The following is a 24806-nucleotide window of genomic DNA, read 5'->3' as shown; positions in this document are numbered from 1 at the left end:
CACCCCCACCACCCACTAGTCATCAACCCAACGTACACAGCCAGCCAGCAACCTAGGTAAAACCAGCCCATGTGAGCCTTTCATGTCAACAGCAAAAAACGGTCCGTGATGTGACATCGGTCCCAATCAAAAGCGCCGATTCGGTGACAATGAACTGATAAATAAAGAAACAAAAAATCTTAGTACTACCATGTCCACGACCATGACCTGAGTACCTAACCAAAGGTACCATGATGCATTTTAGTGTCTGTTTTTTTTTCTTTTTTTTCTTTCGTGCAATCTGTCTCATCATTGCACCACGCCATTTCTCTCTCGCTTACGTACCCCTCAATGTGGGAAAGGGCGGCTCTTCCGGAAATGTAAACGTACAGCACGGGTAGGGTAAAAAGACTGACCACAAGTCGCAAGTCGCGCTCGTCGCGATGCCCGTCTCCACTCTTTTTGCCAAATTTACAGTAGTTTCCCATGTTTTGTTGCGTACACCGTGTGCGACGACCGCCTCGCCTGCCCACCACCCCTCCCCCCGGACGTGTAATATGGGTATTGTGACCTCAAATGTGAGCTTCGGAACATGGCGTTTCTGTTGTGAGCTGCCTGCTTTCCGCTTAGGTCCTTCGCTTGCGTTGTTAGATTGGGAGGCCGCCGGACGGTGGGCCTTGGCGGGCGACTACCTTCGTGCTTACTTTGCACAGCCGGCTACCGTTTACTCTGCTTTAGTCAGGGCAACGGTGCGGGTTTCCTTGATCCACTTTGTACCACTTACTCCACTGGTTTTCCTGTTGTTCTAGCAGCCGCAGCCGCATCTGCCTAGGTATCTGCACTCGTAGGGGGGCAAAAATTGATTAAATCGTTCAGCGGCGTCGGTGGCAAATATAGGAGTCATGTGGTTTGCATTTGTACTGGTTTGGCTTCTCTACAGGAAAAGATTTTCGTCTCGTAATTGAGGTGGCTTCACGGGAATACCGTGATGGCTGGGCAAAATAGAATCAAAGGCGAGAAAGAAATTGTGTACATGGTTGGGTAAAAGGTATTTTGTAAGCCACATGCAATGTGGTTGTTTTTCTAAAATAATACATAGAAGGGTAGGTACCAAATATCGCTGTACATCGAGTGCAAGGAAAAATGGATAGTATGTCAAACATGAGTCACCTGCTTTGGAGAAAGTGATAAAGATGCAGTGAAAAAGCCACCGAAAAGAACATTGCTAAGAAGCGAGACTGGTATCGCAGAAGGAGGGAGATGAAGAACAACCGTCATGTCATCAAACCAGTCGAAACAGACCCGTGCCGTGTTTTCCGTCCAGGTCCCCCCGCTAGTGAAATCGTAACTCTTAAACGCCTGCCAAACAAGAAGAACACTTAGTACTGATCATGATGATCATCGCTGTGTTGACTCGTATTCTCCATCACTTCTCCGAGGATGGAGCCGACGGCCGAATACGAGTCATGGTGTGCAGAGTCGTTGCGCATGTACGAATTGGGAAAAGACGACATGTGGTGGGGGGCGCTCATCTGCGGCATCGCGTAGCTTTGAGGTGTGACAAGGGGAGAGCCCGAGTAAGACGGGAATTGAGCTGTCTGAGGCGTTGATCCATTGCGATGGGGTGTGTAATGGGTACTCAGCTCGATGCGCCGAGGAACACCATTAGAAAAGGACCGTAGCCTGTTGCCGTTGGACCCGAAGCCTGGTACTGGGGAGTCTAGACTTGTTAGAACAGGTGACGTGTTTAAAGTGAGTGGGGGTGGCTTACAAGAGTAGCCGATGCCGTACGGCATCATTGAGCTTGAGTATCCCCGGGAGCTATCATGGTGGCCATGGGAATCACCTGAGTTGCTGCTGTCGCTAGTGTAGCTCATGCTGGTACGAAGAGGCGACTGTAGGGACTCCGCCCGACTCCTTACAACACGATCGGCATGCAGTGAGAGGCGAGGAATGCTGTGCTGCGCGGCGTATGCCGGTGGGCTACTAACGGGCATGGATGTGAAAGGGTTCGATGTCCTTGGGCTGGTGTCAATTGGTGCTGAGTGGAAGCCAAAGGGTGATCCCTCGTGAGCCGAGACTGGCGATATCGTGTCTGTCGCTGATTGTGGTGGCGTGAATGCGAAGCCACCAAAGGCAGGGCTGATACCAGTGGGCGACATGTGAGAGTCTAGTGGTCCTCGCCTGAATGTGTCGATGCTCAGGGGTCGCATCATGTTGCTTTCTGGGAAGCTCGGGTTGTAGGATGCAGGTGAAGCAAGTGGTGTTCCAAGACCATGAGAGTTTCCAAACGGAGAGTGAAGAGCTGATGCCATGTCGAAGTCATCTGGCAAAGCGCGAGACCTCATCATGCGCTCGCGGTCGTCGCTTGTCAATCGCTTCAACTTCGCACGCCTGTTCTGGAACCAGACCTGGACCTGACGAGGGCTGAGGCCAGGGATTTCCCGAGCTAGTCGCTCGCGGTGTGCTGCATCTGGGTGTGCTTGACGGGCAAACTCGCTCATGAGGAAGCGAGTCTGGTTGTGAGTGAGCCTAAACCTCTTCATCTTCCGCTTCGCCGCTCGGATTTCTGCAGCGGACATTGGCGCCCTGTTCTCATCCTTGAGGTCGTCTTCGTCGTCCTTGTCGTCGAGGATGAGATCATCATCTTGGTCCTCAAGCTTGTCTGCATTGTTGCCATCGTTGGTCGAAGGGGGAGTCAGTCTTGAGATGGGGCTGGTGGGGGCAGAGCCTCCAAAGGTCACGTTGGGGACGTCGTGGTGCTCAATCTCATCATGTCCTGATGGTGTGGTGCTACCACTGTTGAGATGGCTCTTTCCATCGAGCAAGTAGGGGAAGCTCTTGTGTGATCGCATTGACGGACGCTTCATGTCGAAGTTGTGTCCAGAGACTTCGGCCTGTAGCATGGCCATGTCGTTGTCTGAGTGTGGTGGGGTGTGTTCCAGTGTCCTGACGTCTGAAGAATGCCACTCGTGGTCTGCGGCACTCGTGCTGTACGCAGACATGTGCGGCGAGCTAGGCGGAGACAAAGGAATAATGAAGTTTCCGTCAACCATTGGCGCTTCGGAAACTGGTGTTGTGGAGTAGAGTTAGGCTTAGCTGTATGGCTGAGGCGTCTCCTATTATTCGCTGTCAGATTGTTGCAGGTCGTGTACTGGCGTGTTGCTTACCTGGAAAAATTCGTGTCCAAGAGGCGTCCAGCGACAATTGTGAGGAAGACAGCAGGTTTTCCACAAAGAGTAATGATCCGATGAATTTTGAAGTTCACAGTCGATCAGTGCCCGGGGCTTGTGCGGGGATGGTACGGGTGATCAGCGAGAATAGGCAGATTCAGCGTTTGTGACGGGCTGAAGTGGGAAACAACAATGGCAGGATGGTCGGTCGAAGTTTGATGAGTGCTGGGGTTGTGGATATGCGAGTCCGGGGTGAATGGGGATGTCGCACGTTGGGGGCAGAGTTGGGGCGCGGGTGTGTGAGTGTGGTGCAACTTGAAGCTGGAAATAGACAGCTACCGGGCGGGTGATGCTGTGCGCCAAATAAAGATGGATGCTTTGCAAAAGGCACCTTGATGTCAGACAGGAGTGAAGTGATGAGCAGCCGGCTTGCTCTAGAAGGGTGAAGCGTGGATCTGGGTCGACGACGGGTAGGCCTTTGTAAAGAGGGTCAGGAACGGTCGGAGGCTATATCAGCAATAGCGGCAGGGGAGGGGAACAGATCATTCAGACCGAAAGGCTTGACGGCACTCTACTGTCGACGATCCGGATAAAATCGAGGTTAAGCAAAGCGAGGACTAGGGTCAAACCATGCATGGACAGTGGTCCCTCTTAGGGAAACATGATATCCTTCGAGGATCTGGAAGCAGCTTGTTACACGACGAGAAGCGTGACTAACGTCGAGGGCTAGCAGCCCCCAGGGCACAGGGATACGGTAGCTCGGGACGTGGGCCTACAACGCAGGAGAGACGGAGCGGGAACGGGCGAATCGAAGGGCTCCTGGATCAGGTGTGCTGCATGCCAGGGTGCCCTCTGCTCCTGCTCAAAGGGTCGGCATGGGTGGCCCAGGGTGGGTGAACATGGAGGTCTGCAAGCTCCATGCATGCATAGACCAGGGCCCGTGTAGAAAAATGGCCGACGAACAAGGCCTGATGCGTGGCGTCAGTCAGTGTTAGGTCGAGGCAGGCGGCGGCGCCATTACTGGCTAGCTGCGACGCGGGAGCTCCAAGGAACCCGCTGTGAGCGCAGACAGGGATGCTACAGGGCTCGGCAACGCTTGCACAGCTTGTTGCGGGGTGTTGCTGTCAATGCTGGGCTGCTGCTTTAAGCGTGGACGGTGTGCGGCGGAGCAGAAGCCTGAAGGTGGTGGTGTGGTGGTGAGGTCGTCGGACATGGGACTGGCAGGGCTCAGGTTCGTGTGCTCCATGCTACTGTCGTCGAACCACGCCTTTCGCACACACACACACACACACGCACGGCACTGTGGCCTCTGCGGTGTGCGTGTGGTGGTGTTGCTGGTGCGGTGCCGTTTGAACTAAAACAGTATCGGCCGGTGGCTTTACGAGCGCGTTTCTTCTGGCAGCTGTCAAATGTCCACCGTCCGCGAAATTGCGTTTGCTTCAGGAACGCGCTGCATCAGCCTTGCCAGTGTGTGGTTTGAGCCGCCCATGGCGCCCGCTCGATGATGCATAAACAGCGGACCTTGGCCTTCTCCAGCCGCCGGTCTATTGCTGGGTCCATTGCTGGTGGGCTCGGCGAGGACCAGCACAGCGCGTCTAGCTGTTTCGGTGACGCTGCTGCTCACCTGCTTGATCCAGAGTGGTGAGTGCAGTCGAGCAGTGGTAGTTGAGCGGCTAGCCACGACCAAAGGCCTCCAATGAGGAGCCGTGGCCGTGAACGAGCAACAGATCTGGCTGGGCTAAAAACGATCTAACGGCGAAAAGCTCGGCCCGCGCCGGGAAAATACTGGAAAAGGCGCTGCTTGTCCAACTTGTCGCTCCACGGTAGTGCGACGCGTGCAACGCTGGTGGGCTGCCGGTAGTTGGGTGACAGCGGTGAATTTTCGTAACGTGCTTGACACTGGGCATCCATGCAAGCGCGGCCAACCGCGCCTTACAAGCATGCCATTTTAATGGGAAATGATGTCGTCGTGAGGCTGCGACCACGACCGACGACAAGAGAGTCCAAGGTGGCCCACACTGCAGGGTAAACTGGGCGATGCGCAAGCCACCCATGCTGCGCCGTTCCGTTGGTGATCGACATTGCCCGTGTCTCTCAGAGCAGCAGACGAGCCAGACGAGCTTCTAGCCGAGGGGCGGCGCTCTGGCTCGCGCTCTGGCTCGCAGCTCGCAGCAGTGCAGCTCACGTCAATCCATGGCCGCAGCTGCGCAGCAACACCACCACCACCACACACGGCGACGACTCAGCGAATCAGCTAATCACATGGCCGCCGCCCGCCTCGCGCGGTCGCATTGCCCAAACCGGCTTCCTGGGGAGGGGGAAGGGGGCGTGTGGTGTGTGGTGGTCATGCTCATGGTTCTCGTCTTGCATCTTGCACTTGCATCATTGCATCACGCCCGCCGTTTTTTCCCACACTTGGCTTTTCTTTTTTGTTCTTCGTCTTCATGCCTGCCGTGGCAGGCTCCAAGGCAAACCACCAGCGTTTGGCCCTGTTTCGCAGCGGGAAAACCCAAGCGCTCCCGGGCTTACGCAATCTCCAGAACGCGATGCCGACACGGGCCCTGCGGTCCATTTCCAAAACACAGCCAAGACCGCCCGGCTGGCGGACGAGGGCGGGTTGTGAAATGAGAGGAGCAGCCGATAGCGAACCCGCGGATATTTCAGCGGGCCATTGGTGGGGGGAGAGCGAGGGGGGAGGGACGAAGCACTTTGGGTGGGTTTGATGAGCGCATGGGTGCCTGACCAGTGTCGGCAGAAGATGCCTGGCAAACTGGCCCAGTGCCTGTGTCAGTGCCTGCCAGATGCCTGTGCCTGTCTGTGCCTGGTCTCTCTCTCGTCATGCTCTCCGGACCATGACCACACACAAGGCGAATCATGCATTGAACATGATTCTAACCAGCTGCCAGTCTGGAAACTGGAACTGGAAACACGCCGGGCCCGAACGTCCGACGCCCTGCCGTTGCTGCTGCACGGCACCTCGTCGTGATTTGGTCCCACCTCCACAAAAGAAACACAGCAGAGCAACAACCTGGGAAAGCCTCGGACGGGCGCTGGACGGTCGTGTCAGGTCGGACAGGTCCCTTCATTTCGGAATCATGCACCCTCGCCCATGTACGTGGGTTTTGTGCTGACAACACAACCACTCTCACAATGGAATGAGCCTGAAGACGGCCCCGCCCCGGCCTACAACGGCACATCTGCTCTGGCTTCATCTTATTTCTAGAAACCTTGGATGCAACGTCATACTGACCCAGACGCCGACGCCCATGGCTATTACCCTCAGATCGAGACCCGTCACAGTCGTACGTTACCACGCGGCCTATATTATCTACTCCTGTACTGTATACTTGCAGACAGGCCCCTTCATCTCCACACACCAGTGCGCCGCATCAGCCTTGAGGCCGCTAATCGTGGCGTTGCAGATTGAGGGGCGCCGCTGCCGACCGCCTGTGCGGTTTGCCCAAGCTGCGGATGGCCTCCGATCTATCGATACGCTGAGCGTCGTCCGGGACCATGGCCCCATGTTTTCTTCGCTTGCACACATGTCTTCCATCAATTGCCGCCACAATGCTCCCCATACTGCATGATAACCTAACGGGAAAGGCCCGTCGTCTTGTTAGAGCCATCGACAATTCATACATGCCTGGTGCAGCTGCCCCTGCCACTACGTCGACACCGCTGCCTCTACTGTCACTTGACCTTGTTGGTCGGCCCGCTGCTCCTCGACGCTCTGATGCTCCTCGTGCGGAACTGGCCCCTGCTCATCCGAAGTAGTGGGCGCTGCCTCAACACCCGTCGCTTCACTGGCAGAGCTCGCCGGCTGAAGAGCCTCCAGACCTTTGCCATGCTCGATTCTATCAAACGAGCTTAGCTGTGTCTTTGATGCCAGCCGAAGACCGCGCCAGACGTAACTTGATTTCTTCTCCCCCACTTGCCGCTTTTCCTCTTCCGCATCAGCCATGTCCAGATCCAACTCGGTCATTTTAACCTTCTTTGCATACGACTCTGCCTTCGGCACATTGAACCTGTGTGCATGTAAGGGGCTGCCATCAAATTTCTCTCGGCTGAACGGAGCACATACCTATTTCGCTGCCGCAGCTGTGAGAGTCCCTTCTCAGCTTCATTGTTGTATAGAAAGTCCAACGTGCTGGGAACACCCATGGGCCTGGTTGCCTTTTTGCTGACGACAGCTTTCTGTGCCCCAGACTTGGCTTGCTGGAAGTCGGTCGTCGCCACTCGGTCGCGAGTAAATGGTTGGCAGTTCTCCATTTTCCACCTTACCCAATTCTTGTCGCGGGAAAGCACGGTGTCCACCATCCGGTAGTAGAATTTGCCATCCGGGCCCTCCTGCAGGTAATTTACAATAGCCGTCTTGATGCCCAATGCCCACTCGGTCTGTGCTTTGTGGTCAGCCGAGAAGATGATGATCATGGCTGCAGGAGCGAGAGCGGGCACGAGAGCGTGACAGTGAAAAGGTGGAGAGGGTGGCAAAAACTTACGTCTTCTTCACGGAGCGTGAAATTGTATTGCATGGCCTTTTGTGCGTTCTGGTAGAAGGGCTTACTCTTGGATTTCTCCGTCAAGGTCAGGAGAAAGTCGATGAGTATCAGTGCTTGGACAAGGATGTGACGTTGGAAGGCGAGATCACTGAGCTGTAAATAGTCAGTCATAGCGCAAGGTCCATAGTGGCAATCTTGCATACCTCGAGCTTGAAGAGATCCCGGCTTGTGAGGTACTTTGGATTGAAAGAGTTTGCAAATGCATCGTAGTCATCTCCGTCTCGTGTTTGTTGGCCCCTTTTGCGCTCAGAGTCTCCGGCTTGGATCACTTTTGGCACTTCTTTGAACTTGGCCAGTGTTGCCTCTAAGCTCTTTTGGAATTGCTGGAAGTTATCCTCCTCGAAAAGCCTCGGCGGATTGGAGAAAGAGTGCTGCAAAGACCAGAACACTGGATAGAGCGTGTCCGTGTCAAGCGTGTCCGGTTTCGCGTCCTTGTCCTTGTCGGGTTCTTCATTTTCAACAGCCTTCTCTTCTGACTTGGATTCTTCCTTAGGCGTAATAACAGCATCGTCGGCATCAACTTGCATCGAATCATCGTCGGTCTTCGGTTCCTTTAGAAAATCCTCAAATGTCGTAACGTTCTCAACGTGGAAGTTTCCCCGGAGGTTTACCGAACTCTTATCGCCCAAGGGAAAACTCTGAAACATAAAGATATAGACACGTCCGCAAAAGACCGGGTCTTCGGCGCGGGACAGTCGGCGGAGCAGCTCGTTGCATAACCGCAAAATGACGAGGTCTTTATTCTTGGAGTTGATCTGGACACAAATGAGAAGTGCAATGCATAGTGCTGAAAGCGACATACTGCGATGATGGTCTCTCTCCTAGATTCAAGGAAGTTGAATACTATGCGACAGCCAGAGATGGACTGGCTGTCGAGCAGCTCTTCGATGAGCAACAAGACTAGCTGTGGATGACATAGGTCTGCAAAAGTCAGTCTAAACACGTCGATTCACGCAGGAGACGTACCTCGGTCTCCACAATATTGCAGAATATCCAGCAGGTTCCAGATGGTTACAAAGGCTGGCTCCTCGATACTAGTGGCGCCCTAGATCTGTAAGCTTCCTCCAGAACTGGGACAACGGCGTAGTGACTGACGAGATTGGCATAGAAAACACTCTTCGCTGCGCTCTCGACTGCAAGTGCGCGCACTGCACTCCCGCCTTCGATCTCGCCCAGAAGAGGCTCGTTCTCTGGCACAAGTTCGGAAACATGCAGTGGCGGGTTTACGGATGCGCTCTCTTTGACAATACGGGCGCGGCGCAACAGATAGTCTAGTCTAGGAGCTACCGCATCTGCGGAGAGAAGATTGATGTCTGGCATTGAATGGGCTTTCAGTCGCGTTGAGCTTCCGGCGGTTCGGTCACGGGCGAAATTCGATTCCGTTGGTACCAAAGTGGCTGCGGCACAGTACAACAAATGCGGGGGAGTGGTCGCAATAGGCCGAGGAACTAGATGGGCTTCAATACATAAGACTCGTCACAAGCAGCAGCGGGGTATGAGTGAAACGGTGAAGTGAGCGTCGAACTGGACCCTTGCTAAGACGAAGCTGCGCCACATTGGTCTAGCGTCATTGCTGTAGGTCTGTGCATGTGGCTGAACGCGTCAAACGCGTCGTGCTCACTTTACTTTGCGACGGAACACTCACGATAACGAAGTTTGCTATCAGCATTATGGCACCAACGAGCCCACATACCAATGCGGACCAATTCGACGATGATCTGGACGATATTCTTGGAGACGTGACATATCCCAATAATGTTGTTCAATCGACCGAGGAGCAGACACAACCGCCATCCTGGAATAGCAATAAGAATGATACTGCAGGCGGCTTAGGAGTGGATGAGGAGATCGTAATCACAAAAAAGCGCCAACCTGCCCCAAAGCTTGATGATCAAAGGCTTCTGTCTGACCCTGGTATCCCCCGCCTGCGCAAAATCTCCAAAGAGCGCCTGCGTTTCAAAGGAAAGGGCCACGAGGTATGTCGTGCGACGTCTGCTCGTATTGTACCTGAGCTAATCGAAGTACAGTATGGAGATATTGCTCGCATGCTGAACATGTACCAACTATGGCTCGACGATCTGTACCCCCGCGCGAAGTTTGCCGATGCCCTAGCCATCATAGAGAAGGTCGGACACACAAAGCGCATGCAGATGATGCGGAAAGACTGGATAGATGAGGGAAAGCCACGAAGTGCTACAAGAAAGGACGAGGACGAGGCTGCAGAGAAGACTCCAGTCCTTGAGAGCGCTGAACACATGGATGGCGTAGAGCAAGAGGGCCAAGGGGGTCCAAGACCTCTATCGGAACACCGAGAACCTACAAACCTTCCAACTGGAGGATCAGCTGCGCCGGTAGAGAGTGGGGATCCCAACGAGGACGAGCTGGATGCTTTGCTAGCAGAGAGTGATTCCAAACCAACAGTACCGCAGACACTCCCGACTCGACCTGCACCCTCACAGGACGACCCTTTTGCAGACGAAATGGAGGCAATGGCGGATATGGACGACATGTGGGATTAGTTTGCTTAGTGGAGCAACACTTCGATATCTATTATGCATAGCGTGGCGTTTGGAATATATCATGAGGTTCATGAGATACGGTAGACACAAGACGACGGAAAGCTATAGGTCCGATAGAAATTGCGGTTCTGGGAACTATATGCAGGTACGATCCCCATAGAATGTGTCGCGCGTGCATCAATGCTGTGTAGAGCGGGGTGACCCGCCCCGCTATTCTGCCTGGCTGTGGCTTGGCGTGTCACACAACGTCATCCACTCTGCTGGACTCACCACAAGCAACAGGCACACAACCAATTCGCTCCCCACTTGCGAATATGGAGTTCCTGTCAGGAGAACTCGAGAAGCTGCGTTTGAGCAGCAGCAAGCTCGATGAAAACACAGACTGGATAGATTCAATAGCAGCCGAGCATCGACCCCCTAAGCGACAGCGGAAAACCAAACATGTCATCAAGAAAGAGCTCGAACAAGAATTCTTGACGCCTTCGCGCTCATTTAACGCACATTGGCTCAACCAGCTCCAGCATCGATGGGATGCGCCAACCAACTATCGCAGCCTATTCCAAATAGCCCCAACACAAACCCGCACCATCATTCGCTTCACGCGTGAGGGACTAGAAGGTCGCGTCACGGGTTACAAAGAAGTCACTGTACCCGCAAACTCAGCAACAGCCAAGAACTCTACTTCCCTCCTCAGGAAGCCTGCTAATAGAGCCGAATTCGTGCGTGGCGCAGCCGGCTTTTTCCCGTTCGCCCCTGGTGGTTTGGATGGAGTGGAAGCGATTGCGGCCATTGAAGACGAAGCAATCCAACAGCAAGAGAACGCCCAGGGAAAGAAAACGGGAGGTCTCGACCGAGTCATCAACTTCAGCGCCGAAGGTGGCTTACTAGAAATCCCGCCTGGGTTCACACGGGGTCTAGACTTTCAAAAAAAGCCAGCCACGGATGTTAAGACGGCCAAAGAGGTAGAGGATACTCTAGGCGAGGCCCCTGCAGTTGCCAAGGACACCGAGTCAGACGAAGTGGAGGCTAACAACACCGGCTCGAACGGTGCTGAAGAACTCGACGAAGATCAAACTGTTGGGGAAGAAGAAATTGACGCACTGTTGCCAGTGGAGTTCCCTGCTTTAGCTCCTCATGGGCCCCTGGCCATGGGAGCGGGAAGGAAAGGGGGGCGGGAATGGGCACATATGGTTGACATCGACCGAGATATTACAAATTTCCGAGAGCTTGTCCCGGAAATGGCGCGAGAGTATCCTTTCGAGCTTGACACATTCCAGAAAGAGGCGGTGTACCACCTAGAGCATGGCGATTCAGTGTTCGTAGCCGCACATACCTCCGCCGGCAAGACCGTCGTCGCAGAGTATGCCATCGCACTTGCTGCAAAGCATATGACGAAAGCGATTTACACGTCTCCAATCAAAGCACTCAGTAATCAAAAGTTCCGCGACTTTCGTCAGACATTTGATGATGTTGGCATTCTCACCGGAGATGTGCAGATTAGGCCCGAAGCTAGTTGTCTTATCATGACCACCGAGATTCTTCGAAGCATGTTGTATCGTGGGGCGGACTTGATCAGAGATGTTGAGTTCGTCATCTTCGACGAGGTGCACTATGTCAACGATCTAGAACGAGGTGTAGTGTGGGAAGAGGTTATTATCATGCTACCAGAGCATGTAACCCTCATTCTTCTGTCGGCCACTGTTCCCAACACCTACGAGTTTGCGTCATGGGTAGGACGGACCAAGAAGAAGGACATTTACGTCATCTCCACACCGAAACGTCCAATTCCCCTTGAACACTATCTCTGGGCTGGAAAGGGCATGCATAAGATTGTGACAGCAGACAAAAAGTTCATCGATAATGGTTGGAAGGACGCAAATGACATTCTGTCTGGCAAGGACAAAGTCAAAGCACCGTCTGTTAATGACGCGCAGGCTGGTAGAGGTGGAGGGGGACGCGGAGGTCCGCCTGCAAGAGGAGGACAGAATCAGCGTGGACGAGGTCAGCAAGGTGGTGGCCGAGGCGGAGCACCTCGCGGTGGTGGAGCACCGGCCGCTAGAGGACGCGGTAACATTGCCAGGACCGGCCGTGGCGGCGGTCGCACCACAGCCGCACAGGATCGCAACATATGGGTCCACCTCATTCAACATCTCCGAAGCAAGGACCTCCTACCTGCCTGCATATTTGTCTTCTCCAAGAAACGGTGCGAGGAAAACGCCGAAGCACTGTCGAATATTGACTACTGCAATGCTGCTGAAAAGAGCGCGATTCATATGACGATCGAGAAGTCCCTTGCTAGACTGAGCCGCGAGGACCGCGAGCTTCCCCAGATCAAGCGATTACGAGAGCTGCTCAGCCGAGGCATCGCCGTGCATCACGGTGGCATGTTGCCAATTGTCAAGGAGGTTGTTGAGATTCTCTTTGCAAAAACACTGGTCAAGGTTTTGTTTGCTACAGAAACCTTCGCCATGGGACTCAATCTTCCAACTAGAACAGTAGTCTTCTCCGGATTCCGAAAGCACGATGGGCGTGAGTTTCGCGATCTGCTCCCTGGTGAGTACACGCAAATGGCTGGACGTGCTGGAAGACGAGGTCTAGATACTGTTGGTACCGTGATTATCTGCGCTCCTGGTGCCGATGAGGCACCCCCGGCGGCGAGACTTCGACAAATGATGCTCGGTGAGCCTACAAAGCTTAGGTCACAGTTCCGTCTGACGTACAACATGATGTTGAACCTTCTACGTGTCGAGGCGCTCAAGATTGAGGAGATGATCAAGCGAAGCTTCAGTGAGAACGCCACGCAGGCATTGTTGCCTGAACATCAAGGTAAAGTCAAGGTTTCAGAAGCAGAGCTGGAGAAGATCAAGCGTGAGCCTTGCGATATCTGCGATATCGATTTGGAAGCCTGCCATCAATCGTGCGAAGACTACAAGCGACTGACTAATGAAACGCATCTGAGTCTTCTCATCAACCCCATAGGACGACTAGTGTTCTGCAAAAACCGACTGATTGTGTATAAAAAAGTTGGTTCTCCGCTATTCCATGATTTGTCATGTGCTAACATCATCAGGACAACAAACGAACTGCAGGCATGCTGATGCAGAACGGGACCAGCAAGGGCAATGAGCCCACTGTCAAGGTATTGGAGATTGCACAGCACCAGGACCGCAAGCCTGATGACTTACTGCCCTATGTCGGTGCCTTGGCACATTTCTTCCGCAAGCTGCCAAATGACCCCAAGGATCTCATACTCAAGACTGCCTTTGTCCCATTGAACGACATTGAATGCTTTACCAAGACGATTATCGACGTAGATGATTCGGTCCAGAACTTCAGCCGCAAAAAGGGTAAGTGGGTGCGCTACGGTTTGAAGTCAGCACTAACACCTGTACCAGATACACTGAAGTTGGCTCAAGCCCAATTCCTACCCCTGTGTGGATCATGGGACTACGAAGACTGGGATGAGTATGATTACAGTCGGATCAAGAGTCTCAAGTTCCGAGAGTTGCAGGACGCGCGCATGCGGGAAGGGCAAAATGCGGTTAGCAAAGAGTGCTTGAAGTGTCCAGATTTCTTGAAACATGTCAGTGGTCCTCTACCAAGGATTCCTCTTCGGCAGATGCTAACAGTGACAGTTTGCCATGGAGCACGATCAATGGCTCATCAAGGAAAATATTCATGCTCTCCGACAGCTCATGTCAGACCAGAACCTCCAGCTACTCCCTGACTATGAGCAGCGCATCCACGTCCTCAAGGATCTCGGTTTCATCGACGAAGGTTCCCGTGTAGAGTTGAAGGGCAAGGTAGCATGCGAGGTATGCTTGTCGTATGCTGTAACCTGGATCACCTTACTGACCGCGGCCAGATCCACTCTGCCGATGAGCTGGTCCTTACGGAGCTTGTTTTAGAAAACGTGCTCGCCGAGTACGAACCGGAAGAAATCGTCGCCCTGCTTTCCGCATTCGTCTTTCAAGAGAAGACAGATGTCGAACCCACTCTAACCGCCAACCTGGAACGCGGTGTAGCTAAGATTGTCGAGATATCAGAGAAGGTCAATCAAATTCAGACGCTGCATCAGGTTATCCTGTCTGCAGACGATTCAAACGACTTTGTCAGCAAACCCCGGTTCGGCATGGTCGAGGTGGTGTACGAGTGGGCGCGGGGAATGTCCTTCAACCGCATAACCGACTTAACAGACGTCATGGAAGGCACCATCGTCCGCGTCATCACACGTCTTGACGAAACATGCCGAGAGGTGAAAAACGCGGCTCGGATTATTGGCGATCCGACTCTCTTCCAAAAGATGGGCACGTGTCAGGAACTGATCAAACGGTACGTCACCCCATTTCTCCATTTTAATAGCTTTCTGGCTATTTCTGTTTTTGGTTTGTTCCCGAGCAATTCTCCGAATCCGAAAGTATCCTGGTTCTCGGGTGGGTTCTTTTTCTTCCACGACTAGTTGGTGTTGGTTGCTACGTGTGTAATGGTGGAAGGATGTTGGGCTGACAGGTTTTGAAACAGCGATATCTGCAACTGTGCAAGCTTGTACCTGTAAACGACCCATTCCAGGCAGCGGACTGGCGTTTGGGAAAACGAGAATACGCGGACTAGGGAGCTCGGCAACCCGGCTGCATGGGGATTTTCCTCAAGTTGCAGGAAAAGGTGGGGTTTTAAGGTTGTTTCAACGAGTAAAAGAACGGTGCCTTGGCGATCCGCGGCCTCGTCCGACACGGGCTTGTCGGCTTGTCATGTCATGGCCTTGTTGTCATGTGTCTGTGTGTTAGGTGGTACCTGGCCTTAAACTTTTGCTCCCTCGCTTATCGGGGGTTTCAGGTTTCAGGTTCCGTGTTTGAGAGCAAGGGTTCCCTCCTTGCCTATGCTTTACCGGGAGCCGAGTGGTCTTTGCGCAAGTGGCCGTATTTGGGCATGAGGACGTCTGATAATGGCATTGTTGCGGAGAATTTTCAAGACTTTTTGCTAAATGCCGGTGGAAGCTTCTTTCTTGGTCTCTCATCTTGATAACCAACACTAACGCTAACTACGACCATGTGTCATGAACTCGATTGCGGCTTGGGTCGCGAAGCCGCAGCCGCCGCCCCCTCGCCGCCTCCTTGTGGAAATTGTTGACTTTGTCGACCTGGTTGCCTACTCGCTGCTTTAGTGGTGTCTGGCCCCGAGTTGCCGTGTTGTGGTGCCTGGTACTCGGGTGTTTTGCGGGGATAATGCAATGGGACAAAACTATGCTATAGATCGCCAATCTTATCATAATATGCGATGGAAGGATGTGACGAACGGGCCCTAGAAGCAAGCTTCATGACTTAGCACTTCTTCTAGCTGGGGAAAATAAACCTGGGGAGGGAAGGGTGGTCTAGATTCTTCCCGCATATTTGTCAGCGCATGGTTGTGTGGTTGTTTTGTGAGGCTGTGGTGAGGCGCGAGCGGCTTTACTGCTAAGCTACCAAGCTCCTGAGGTATCGATAAGGCGGCCTTGGCGCACCCTGCATCACGTGTTTTTTGCGAGCAGGGCGTGAAGGATGGCGACATCGGATATACGGAACCCTGTTCCTGGTTTGGACGGCATATGTGATAGCGTGTTTTTTCTTAATGGCAGGATAGGGGGAGGTGAGCGGGCTTTTTCTGAAGGAGGCGTGGCTGAGGGCTGTTGAGGGCTGTGCTTGCCAATGTGAGCTTGCTGGTCAAGCCCGGCGATACCTGACAACGCTGCATGCGATGTACGGTGCACTAACTCAATCTTTGAATCCCTTGGAATTTCTAATAAGTCAGCATGCTAAGTGAGCATTGGAGTTTGGTTAATGTTAATATCTCCATTTTGAAATTTTTGACACCGCGTGGTAGTAGTTTCTTCATCGAACTCAAAACATTCATAGTGGAAGGACACCATATTTTCCTCACATAGCTGAAGACCTCGAGCATATAACCAATATGCCTACATTTCAGCAATAGCATGCAATCTAGACAGAGTGATATGGTTCAATATTCCCCATTTCCCTACACTGGCTACATACTTTCACAACTCACCCGGGTATCATGAAATACTTAACATATCGGTGTACAAGGTCCACTGTAGTCGCCAGAAACGCCTATCAGGTCCTTAGCCACACTGTCAAGAATTTTATGACACCCGGGTGAACACTGTCTTTTGCCCAACACTGAATATTTCATCATCAACCCCTGAAGTTCGAAGATGAAACGCAGTGACTCCAAACTTCCGTACAAGCATAACAGCAGTCTGGCATGGACACTGGAAACAAACAAAATTCCGCTATCGAGCCTCCTATGTATCCAACAATGTCATAGACAAACAGCACAAGATGAACATGATTCATACAGCGTCACGAACTTCTCCAACATCTTAACAAGCAATGTCGGCTAAGTGTGTATGTGGATACGCCATCTCTCAAATATTCTGGTATCATTTTTATACAAAGCGTGGGCAGTCTATATGAACATCCCACACATCCCCTAACCCCATCAAAAGATACAAACTAAGAACAAATCGCGCCATTTTCATGCATGCATGCAACCAAAACTACCAGAGAGACAACAAAGAAAACGAACCCCAATCTTTGCATCGCAACCTACGCAACAAAATCTACATCTATACTCAGATAGGCACGCCGCCATCCTCCTCATCCTCATCCTCATCCGCAAAGGCCGGCACAACTTCCTCAGGAATGAGGACATTCTCCTCCCTGTCCACATCCTCATCATCATCCACCTTCGCCACCCCATTCGCATTCACCCCACCCATATTGATCTCTCTACTCGGCAACAGCACACCACCGCCATTGAATCTCATAGCTTCGACCTTGGCTTTAGTCATCTCGTATACGTATTTACCCAAATGTTCAACATCCTGCATGACGGCCTCGCCCTCAACGGGCGCGTCTATCTGTTCGGGGAGCGGACGCTGCGTCTGGCCGAACATTTCGTCTGTGACGAGAGTGAGCTTGTCGGGGCGTTGGAGCAGCACGTCAAAGGCTGGTTTGAGTTCGAAGACGGATTCGAAGACGGAGCGGCGACCCAGGATGTATAGGCCTAGACGTGCACGGGAGAGCGCGACGGTTAGGCGGCGAATATCGCGGAGGTAGCCGATGGCGCGGGTACGGACTAGGGAGAGGATGATGTCTAGAGGTACGATGTTAGCATGTCGGTGAGAGATTAGGAAGTCATGAGGAACTTACAGTCGTTTTGCTCACCCTGGTATTTGTCGACGGTGGCGACGATGCGTGGACGTCCGAAGAGTGGGTTGTTCTTGCATTTGTGGCCTAGGACATCGTTGATCAAAGACTTTTGGCCCGCGTATGTTGTGAGGATGGAGATCTTGTTTGCGGGATAGCCTAGCAGACGCATGTACATGTACAACGCAACCGCATATTCAGCCTCTCCTAGGTTGATCATCCAGTGAGGCGTGGGTTGGTCTTCACCCTTGCCCTTGTAGTCCTGTACATCAATGAACTGGTATTCGTGCTTGAAGCCGGGGTTCGCGATCTGGAATTGGGGTTCCTTGAGAACAGACGGCAAGTTGGAGAGTGATGGGTATCGCCACTTGTACAATTCCGCAATGGATGGGCGAGCACGACCTTGCTGGTCAAGCATAATGGTTGGTACACCAAGACGGACGAGTCGCTGGAAAAGGGATTGCTCAAGGTTGGCATATTGTCGGAAAGCAAGATTCTGGATAACGGGCGAGTTCTGGAGATGATCACCACAAAGGACAATGCGCTGCAAGGGCAGTTCGCCATTCCGTGGGTTTTGCAGAGCGAGTGGGATGAAGTTCTCGATTTCGATAATCTGGGCGGCTTCTTCCATGATAACATTGTCGTAGTGGAAGCCTAACGAAGCAATCTCCTGTCTTCGCATGGCGGCATGTGTCGATGTCATCGCGATGATGCGGGCCTCCTTCACCAGTAGGTAGTTCGCCTTGTCTCGTGGGTTCCGCAAAATCTCGAATGGACGGATGTCCTCGAGCTCAGTAAAAATCTTCTCAACATGACGATAGCAGCCATGCGCAATCTCAAGAATCTCTTCACGGTCGGCTGCCTGAGGGAAGAGCGGTTGTGGAGCGTTTGAAAAGTAATCTCTGAATGGGAACTCAGCGATTATTTGTTCGACGCTCGTCTCTTCCGATGAAACACTGTCCCAATACTGCGTCCACGCTGGCTTCACATAGACAAGATTGAAGTAATCTGCAGTCTCGCACGAGCTACCGTGAGCACCGGGCGCACCGAAGTTCTTGGCAAGACGGTCAACTTCAGAGAGGTAGTACTGTCCTCTCTCGAGGAAAGATTCTACTCTGCCATGCTTGCTGTAGCTTGCACTCGTTTCAAGATCTTCTTCACCATGACCGAGACGCAGCAGGTGACGCTCATCAATGTCAAGAGCGACGATTTTTTGGAAGAGCTGGTTAAGCGCCTGATTACTGTGTGCGATGAGTAGCGTCCGCTGGTCCGGAAAATTGTGATATATATTGGATATAATCTGGGTCGCAACGTCCGTCTTACCGGTGCCCGGGGGTCCGAGCACCACCGTTAGGCCAGGCTGGGTCCCTGAAGTAATGGCTTCAACCTGAGCGGGCGTAAATCGCACTGAATTCAGCTTCGGTGCATCTGCAGGGTAAGGTCCCATGTTCGGCGGTTTGTATGAGGACACACGGATTGATTCGTGCCTGGGCGGTTTAACCTCAACCTGGCCGCGGCGCCGCTTTTTCGATGCTTTTGGTGGTGCAACCTCTGGTTCAGCTGCAGCAGGGAACTGCACGATGTACGGGGGTCCAAAGGATGTCTGTGCTCCCTCCTGTGGTTCGATAGACTTGCCGGGCATGGACTCGATCAGGTGCTGCCAGTCTATGAAAGTGTCGCGGTAGTCTATTGAATACAGGCGGTTAGGGAGTCGCTTGTAGGTTGCTGATGCAGGATCGCCATAGCCTAGAAAGACTTCCTGAAGCCAAGATGGTGCTGGGATGTCGGAGAGGGTCAGGCGCTTAATCGATTCGAGGATGGGAAGGAAGTTGTTTTCCCGCCCTTTCCGACGTACGATCAGGTTCATGTGCTCGTATACGTTGGGCCTTCCTTCTGCAGCCTGATCCATGTCGACTTTGTATTGCCTCGCGTCGATGTTGACGAGGAGCCGCCGTTGCCGTGCCCTAGGCCCGAAGCCATCATCGCGGGTTTGTTCACGTAGAGGTCGTCCTTTGTCGTCCTGGATCTGAACCACCTGAGCGCACCTCATCCTGTGCAAGCCAAGTTGCTCACCGGTTGTAGATTCGCCGCGGTGGCCATTTCGCATAGGCACGTCATCATTACCTTCGACGACGAGAAGGAACACAACATCATCCGGCCTAAGTTGCTCCCAGTCCTTTCGCACTGGAGTCTGAAGACGACTCACATCTAGGATGATCTCTGCTCGTACATATGCTGGGTGCTCTTCTCCAACCTTCGAAGGCGCCACGTCGACAATAGCAGGCTTCATGATGGGCAACGACATCTTGGAAACGCCATTGAACTTGGTGTTTGCACCCTTGCCTTTAGGTTTCACGCGCTTGATTACATCCTCCATGTCCTTTCGAATACCGTAGAACGACTCAGCGCGGTACAAGATGAACGACCTCCACAGGAAATCGCCCATGGTGAGATATTGGAGGTTCAACTTCGGGATGGCAAGGGGTCTTGATCCGTCGTAGGACTCATTTCGCAGAAATGTCGTCTCGTAAAGCACCTTTTCTGTCGGGAGTACTGGCATATCGCGAACATTGTCCTTGAATGTAGGGCGTTGCTCGACGAGTGTGACCAAAGTCTCCATGTAAAAGGCCCGATCTCGTACCAAGTATGTTGTGTTCGGGTACTCGGTCCGTAGGCCCATGAGAGAGCAAAGCTCGACGAGTTCACTATCGCTCAAGGTGCGAAGATGACCATCCAGTTCTTCCCTGTTACCAATACTGCTGTAGTTTGCCAGAGCCATAAGCTGAAGCTTGTCTTGAAACGCAGCATAGCCAGTCCGTTGCAGTTTCGCCAAAATGTCGTAGTGCTGCTGGTCGTACTCCAGCTTGGATAATTGCCGGCCAGTCTGATCCTCGATGGGGAAATTTGTAAAGTGGCTCAGTAGGTCAAACATGTCGCGGAAAAGGCCATTGTCCTCGTCGGTGTACATTGGCGACAGTCGAATCGCTGGAAGCATGTTCAGATCCTGGAGAAGGGTGTTGATATATCGTCGTGTTGGCAGCTGGCTCTGCAAGTCGACCAGGAGCTCCATGAAGCGCTCGCAATAGGATATGTTGTCCCTCATCTCTTCCCTAGAATTGCTGTTGTACAGTCGGCCTATAAAGTCGAGGAGAAGTGTGTAGATCCACGAACGCTCGAATCGTAGCCTTGTTTGCAGCGCATCATCTCCAGCATCGAAGCGCTTTGATGAAGCCCTCCATGCCTTGCGCAGCATGCTGTGTTCCTCAAAGTACTGCTCGCGCACAGCATCCGAGTGCAAGTTCTGCCATATCGAGATTCCGACCAAAGGGGCGCACTCCTTTCGCACAAGGCCGCTATCGAGCGATTGGAAGGCGCCGATGACAAAGGATATGAGCTGTGTCCGGATCTTGCTGGGCTGCGAGGGATCTACGGTCATGGAAAGGATGCGGCGAAAGAAGGATGAGAACTCGGCAGGCTTGCTAGCAAAATGTTCTGCACAGTCGTTAGCACAATGCCCCTATACGTGCAGCAATAAAGCAACCTACCCCATGACGACAGATTCTCCCTCCTCTTGACATTGACCATGAGCGCCAGCAGCAGATGATGGTAGTTTGATGCATCCTCGGTGAATCCAGGCCACAGATATCGCTCCAGCAGCTGCAGGTTCTCCAGAATCAACAGCGACGAATAGGCAAAGTCGACCTTTTCCAGTTCGTCCCATAGCTCTTTCTTGACCACGTCGGGTCGCACCTTGGGCGTCTTCTTGGCAGCCAGCCAGTTCTTCCTCGCTACCTGGGCGAAATGGTTTTCCCCGTGCAAGTCGGCGACAGTTGGGCGTTGGTGGGCGTTTCCAGCATCGGTCGCATGCGCAGTGGACGCGCCATCCATGGCGCTCGACATGTTTAGCCCCGTCGGCTTGACGTCCTCCATGTCGTCGACCTTCATAGCCATGTTCACAAGTCGTTATCGTATTGGGGCGCACGTGAAAATCTCGGCGCGCATGGTTCACACGCACAGGTTTCGATCGAGGTCGTGACGCGCTAAGAAACAAAAGTTCTGGGGACATTGCGTCGCGCAACCAAGCTGCGAGGGACCCATGTGCCAAGACATGGAACCTCACCCAAGAGCCCGCCCATAGCACCCACGCCCGCAGCGACAAGCAACACCATCATGTCTTCGCAGGACGCCGCAGTCAGGCACCAGGCGGTTGTGCCGGACAAGATTCCCACTGGAGAGTATCCCGTGAGTCAATTGCGCCTAAGGCGGGCCTGCAATGCGTCACAGCGACTAACACTCGACAGCTCATCGACAATGACCCGTACGCTCTCCCTGCGCCTTGGAATGCTCGCGGATACTGATTCTAGTCAAGACACTTCACCCGAGTGATGCGGTACACCCGCCCCTCTGACTGGGCCCAGGGTGCCGCCCTTGGAGCCTTGAGCCCTGGACTGATGCTCTACTGGGAGAAGGTTTCGCCCTCCATGGTTGGCAAGGGCGGCTTCGCACCCATTATGCGACTCAGCGGCGCTATTGGACTTTCTGGGTGCTTCATATTCGCCTACTCTCGATCATGCAGTACGTCCGACATGGCCCAGACCCCCCGCAGCCGAGGCTGGAGACATGCACCCTGCTAATACTAGCCAGTGCGATTCTACGGCGCCCGCGAGAACCGTCGCGAGGTCGAGATGGACATGCGCGAAATGGTCGACAAGGTCAAGAAGGGGGAGTCCCTGTACGGAACCACTGAGATGACCGAGTACATGCAGGGAGTTGCGCACAGAAACTCACGCTATGCTGCTACATTCTCACATGTCCTCGCATGGCCAAACTTCGTAAACCATCCGTACCATGGAGTCGACACTGCCAAGTACTACCGACAGGCTGAATTGGAGCTCGAGCAGGAGAGAGTTGCTAGGGAGGGTCGGTAGAGACAGGAAGATGGGAGAATTGACTTGTGTGGCTGTATATAACTTCAAGAAGCCAAGTCGGGAAGATTTATCTTGCAGTCTTATTTGCATTCGCCTTGCTCAGTCTCTAACTAACAGGCCATCATTTCAGCCCCACTCGCCTCTCTGTACTTGCTAATCCAGTCGTCCCTGTTGATGTAAGCGCCGCAGATCCTCCTCTTTCCCGTGAAGCTACTTCGTCCATGCAACACCCTCCAATTATCGAAGATCAACACCCTCCCCGGCCTGAGTTGCTCCCAATACTCATTCTCTTTTTTCTTGAGGAGCGCATCGAACTTGCGCGCAGCGCGATACCACGTCTCGACTTGCTCTATCGGGAGATCAATCCAGGCACGGTCTGAAGAGTTCCATCGTACGCGGACGAGATCGCCAATTGTCGGGTCATGTTCGAGCACCGGAAAGCTGCGGTAGGGTTGAATAGATATCCCCTCATTCCCGGAAGCGTGTGCATGAACTTTTACCGTGGAGAGAATTTTGTATGCTTCCGGGTCGGTTTCAAGGAGCTCAGCGGCCACTTTGAAACCGTCGACAAGCAGGCTGGCGCCACCTTCACCATCCGTGTGTGAGAGCAAGTGGAAAGCTTGCAAGCCTGCGGGATCGGAAAAGTACGTGGTATCCGTATGTGCTTCAAGAGCAATGTTGGTATATGCAGTGTCCTTGCTCGCCAAGTCGGACGTAAAGTCATAGAAGCCGCCGTAATGAGTCTGGCGTATAAACGCAATCTTCTCCAGTAACTCCTTCGTCATGTAGGGGTCTCGATAAGGCGTATCATCGACATAGCAGAATCCGTACTCGCGCAATAAATTGGTAAAAGGTCTGATTCTCCTGTCCATGTCGTCGTAATTGATCATGGGGGGTCTTTTTCCAATTGTCGAGTCCCAGAGAACGACGTTGCGTAGACCACGGCTAACGAGAGCCTTTGACGCTGGATGTGCAGTCGCCCGGTGCAGGAAGTCACGCGAATATGTACTCCAGTGCCCGTCACTCCATTCAATCTTGACTATCATGTCGTCTTCCACCCAAATATGCGACTTGATCGAGATATCCTCTGGGATGGAGAATGTATCGATGAGCCGTTGTTTAGTAGCACTATGCTTACACTTATCGCACTGGCAGTTATCCCGGAGCCAGATATTCGGTACTACTCTGCCCGTCACCCTCGTCTTTCCTTCTGATACTTTGACGCTGGCGTTCTGGAAGTTGGTAACAGTCTCGCTAAAGGGCACTCTGTTAACGTGGTTTGTGTTAGTTCCATACGGGCCCTTCAATGGTCCCTCGGAGATATGGGTCAATTCATCTGTTAATGATCCTCTAGCCTTTTTCCAGTTGTCGCCCGAGCAATAAACTCGCATATCCTTGCGCATGGAGACTTTCTGCTGTTTTGTCGTGCCGCTTGGTCTGAAATAGTGAAAAGTGTTCTGACAAGTCAATTATTCATCATAGCCCGTAGCCAAAGGACGAGACTTGACAAACCTGAGATATTGACCATGCGCCTACTGCATACGGCTGCGTGACTTTTGGCGTCCTAGCCGCGCACCGAAACGTTCTTGCCCTGAACATAGCGGATGCCAAAAAAAGACCTGTGTCGAGATAGTATGGGCTAAAATCATATAACGTGCCCAGCAAAAGCGCTCTCTTTGTCTTTGTCTGGATGTCGTAACGGAACGACTTCGGAGGGTGTCAGGATCCGATGTAGTTGTCGGGCAACGACGGACCGCTTCATGCAACACCAAAAATATGCCGAGGATAGCCACTCAAAAAAACAGAAGCATAAAAGAAAGGCAAAAAGAAACGACACCAGTGGGACTCGAACCTGATACTGATATTAGCACAATGTCCAGATCATAAAGAGGTGATTGAAGATACGTACCCACAATCTTTGCCATATACCGAAAACCGGAAAGCAACGCCTTACCATTAGGCCATGGTGCCTGCTTGTGTATTCAGAGGAATTGGATAGAAAATTTGAGAGGTAAGATGTATAGATAGTAAAGATAAAAACAGCTTTCAGAAACTGCGGGTCATGGTTGTGTGCCTGCCCCGCGATGCCCTCATCAAGGTCCCCTCCTTCCTCACCATCCACACTATACGTGGGCCGTATAATCATACTCATGAAAACCACACGCATCCCACATATGCACACTTCATACAATAGCTCATAATATCTACATATAAAGCCCATGATATCGTGACTAACGGTAACGCGACTGATCGGCGTATCCAGATGCGCCAAGACCCGACCGGAGCTAAGGCCTCAGTCACCTTCTTCCGTAATCCATAGCTGCCTCTGGACAGCTCCACAGCAACGCCGCATCACCACGACCTTTTTGTCGGCCATTATCTCCACAATCGCTACTGCATCTACCTGCTCGTCTCCGACCACTACACACTACACGAATTCGCTCAC

The 24806-nt window shown here is 52.7% G+C and overlaps 7 protein-coding genes across 7 annotated transcripts; 3 read left to right on the top strand and 4 right to left on the bottom strand.

Annotated features, from left to right (window-relative positions):
• Positions 1-1358: 1358 nt before the first annotated feature.
• On the bottom strand, positions 1359-2561 carry PtrM4_147010 (uncharacterized protein; the record flags this gene model as incomplete). Its single annotated transcript, XM_066109896.1, has 2 exons — positions 1359-1699; positions 1751-2561. The coding sequence occupies 2 exons, from the start codon at positions 2559-2561 to the stop codon at positions 1359-1361; spliced, it is 1152 nt and encodes a 383-aa protein (XP_065959879.1).
• A 4255-nt stretch (positions 2562-6816) lies between these two features.
• PtrM4_147000 (nuclear matrix protein) lies at positions 6817-9031 on the bottom strand (the record flags this gene model as incomplete). Its single annotated transcript, XM_001938823.1, has 7 exons — positions 6817-7177; positions 7234-7547; positions 7652-7804; positions 7855-8466; positions 8514-8632; positions 8678-8756; positions 8807-9031. 7 exons carry the CDS (start codon positions 9029-9031, stop codon positions 6817-6819), a joined length of 1863 nt encoding a protein of 620 aa, XP_001938858.1.
• Positions 9032-9381: 350 nt separating this feature from the next.
• On the top strand, positions 9382-10230 carry PtrM4_146990 (replication fork protection component Swi3; the record flags this gene model as incomplete). The annotated part of the gene is made up of 2 exons (XM_001938824.2): positions 9382-9687; positions 9739-10230. The coding sequence occupies 2 exons, from the start codon at positions 9382-9384 to the stop codon at positions 10228-10230; spliced, it is 798 nt and encodes a 265-aa protein (XP_001938859.1).
• Positions 10231-10544: 314 nt separating this feature from the next.
• On the top strand, positions 10545-14785 carry PtrM4_146980 (Superfamily II RNA helicase; the record flags this gene model as incomplete). The annotated part of the gene is made up of 6 exons (XM_066109895.1): positions 10545-13253; positions 13301-13577; positions 13626-13813; positions 13866-14045; positions 14096-14562; positions 14752-14785. The coding sequence occupies 6 exons, from the start codon at positions 10545-10547 to the stop codon at positions 14783-14785; spliced, it is 3855 nt and encodes a 1284-aa protein (XP_065959878.1).
• Positions 14786-16855: 2070 nt separating this feature from the next.
• Positions 16856-21383, bottom strand: PtrM4_146970 (Superfamily I DNA and RNA helicase and helicase subunit; the record flags this gene model as incomplete). Its single annotated transcript, XM_066109894.1, has 4 exons — positions 16856-16918; positions 16994-17379; positions 17436-20924; positions 20978-21383. 4 exons carry the CDS (start codon positions 21381-21383, stop codon positions 16856-16858), a joined length of 4344 nt encoding a protein of 1447 aa, XP_065959877.1.
• Positions 21384-21602: 219 nt separating this feature from the next.
• Positions 21603-22360, top strand: PtrM4_146960 (NADH-ubiquinone oxidoreductase a subunit; the record flags this gene model as incomplete). Its single annotated transcript, XM_001938827.2, has 4 exons — positions 21603-21674; positions 21734-21750; positions 21802-22007; positions 22077-22360. 4 exons carry the CDS (start codon positions 21603-21605, stop codon positions 22358-22360), a joined length of 579 nt encoding a protein of 192 aa, XP_001938862.1.
• A 110-nt stretch (positions 22361-22470) lies between these two features.
• PtrM4_146950 (TauD, Probable taurine catabolism dioxygenase) lies at positions 22471-23763 on the bottom strand (the record flags this gene model as incomplete). The annotated part of the gene is made up of 1 exon (XM_001938828.1): positions 22471-23763. One exon carries the CDS (start codon positions 23761-23763, stop codon positions 22471-22473), a length of 1293 nt encoding a protein of 430 aa, XP_001938863.1.
• Between the last annotated feature and the right edge of the window lie 1043 nt (positions 23764-24806).

Source organism: Pyrenophora tritici-repentis, chromosome 9 (assembly GCF_003171515.1).
Source record: "Pyrenophora tritici-repentis strain M4 chromosome 9, whole genome shotgun sequence".
Classification (NCBI taxonomy): domain Eukaryota; kingdom Fungi; phylum Ascomycota; class Dothideomycetes; order Pleosporales; family Pleosporaceae; genus Pyrenophora; species Pyrenophora tritici-repentis.
Note: the sequence above shows the minus strand (reverse complement) of the source record. Positions and strands in the feature narration are given on the sequence as shown.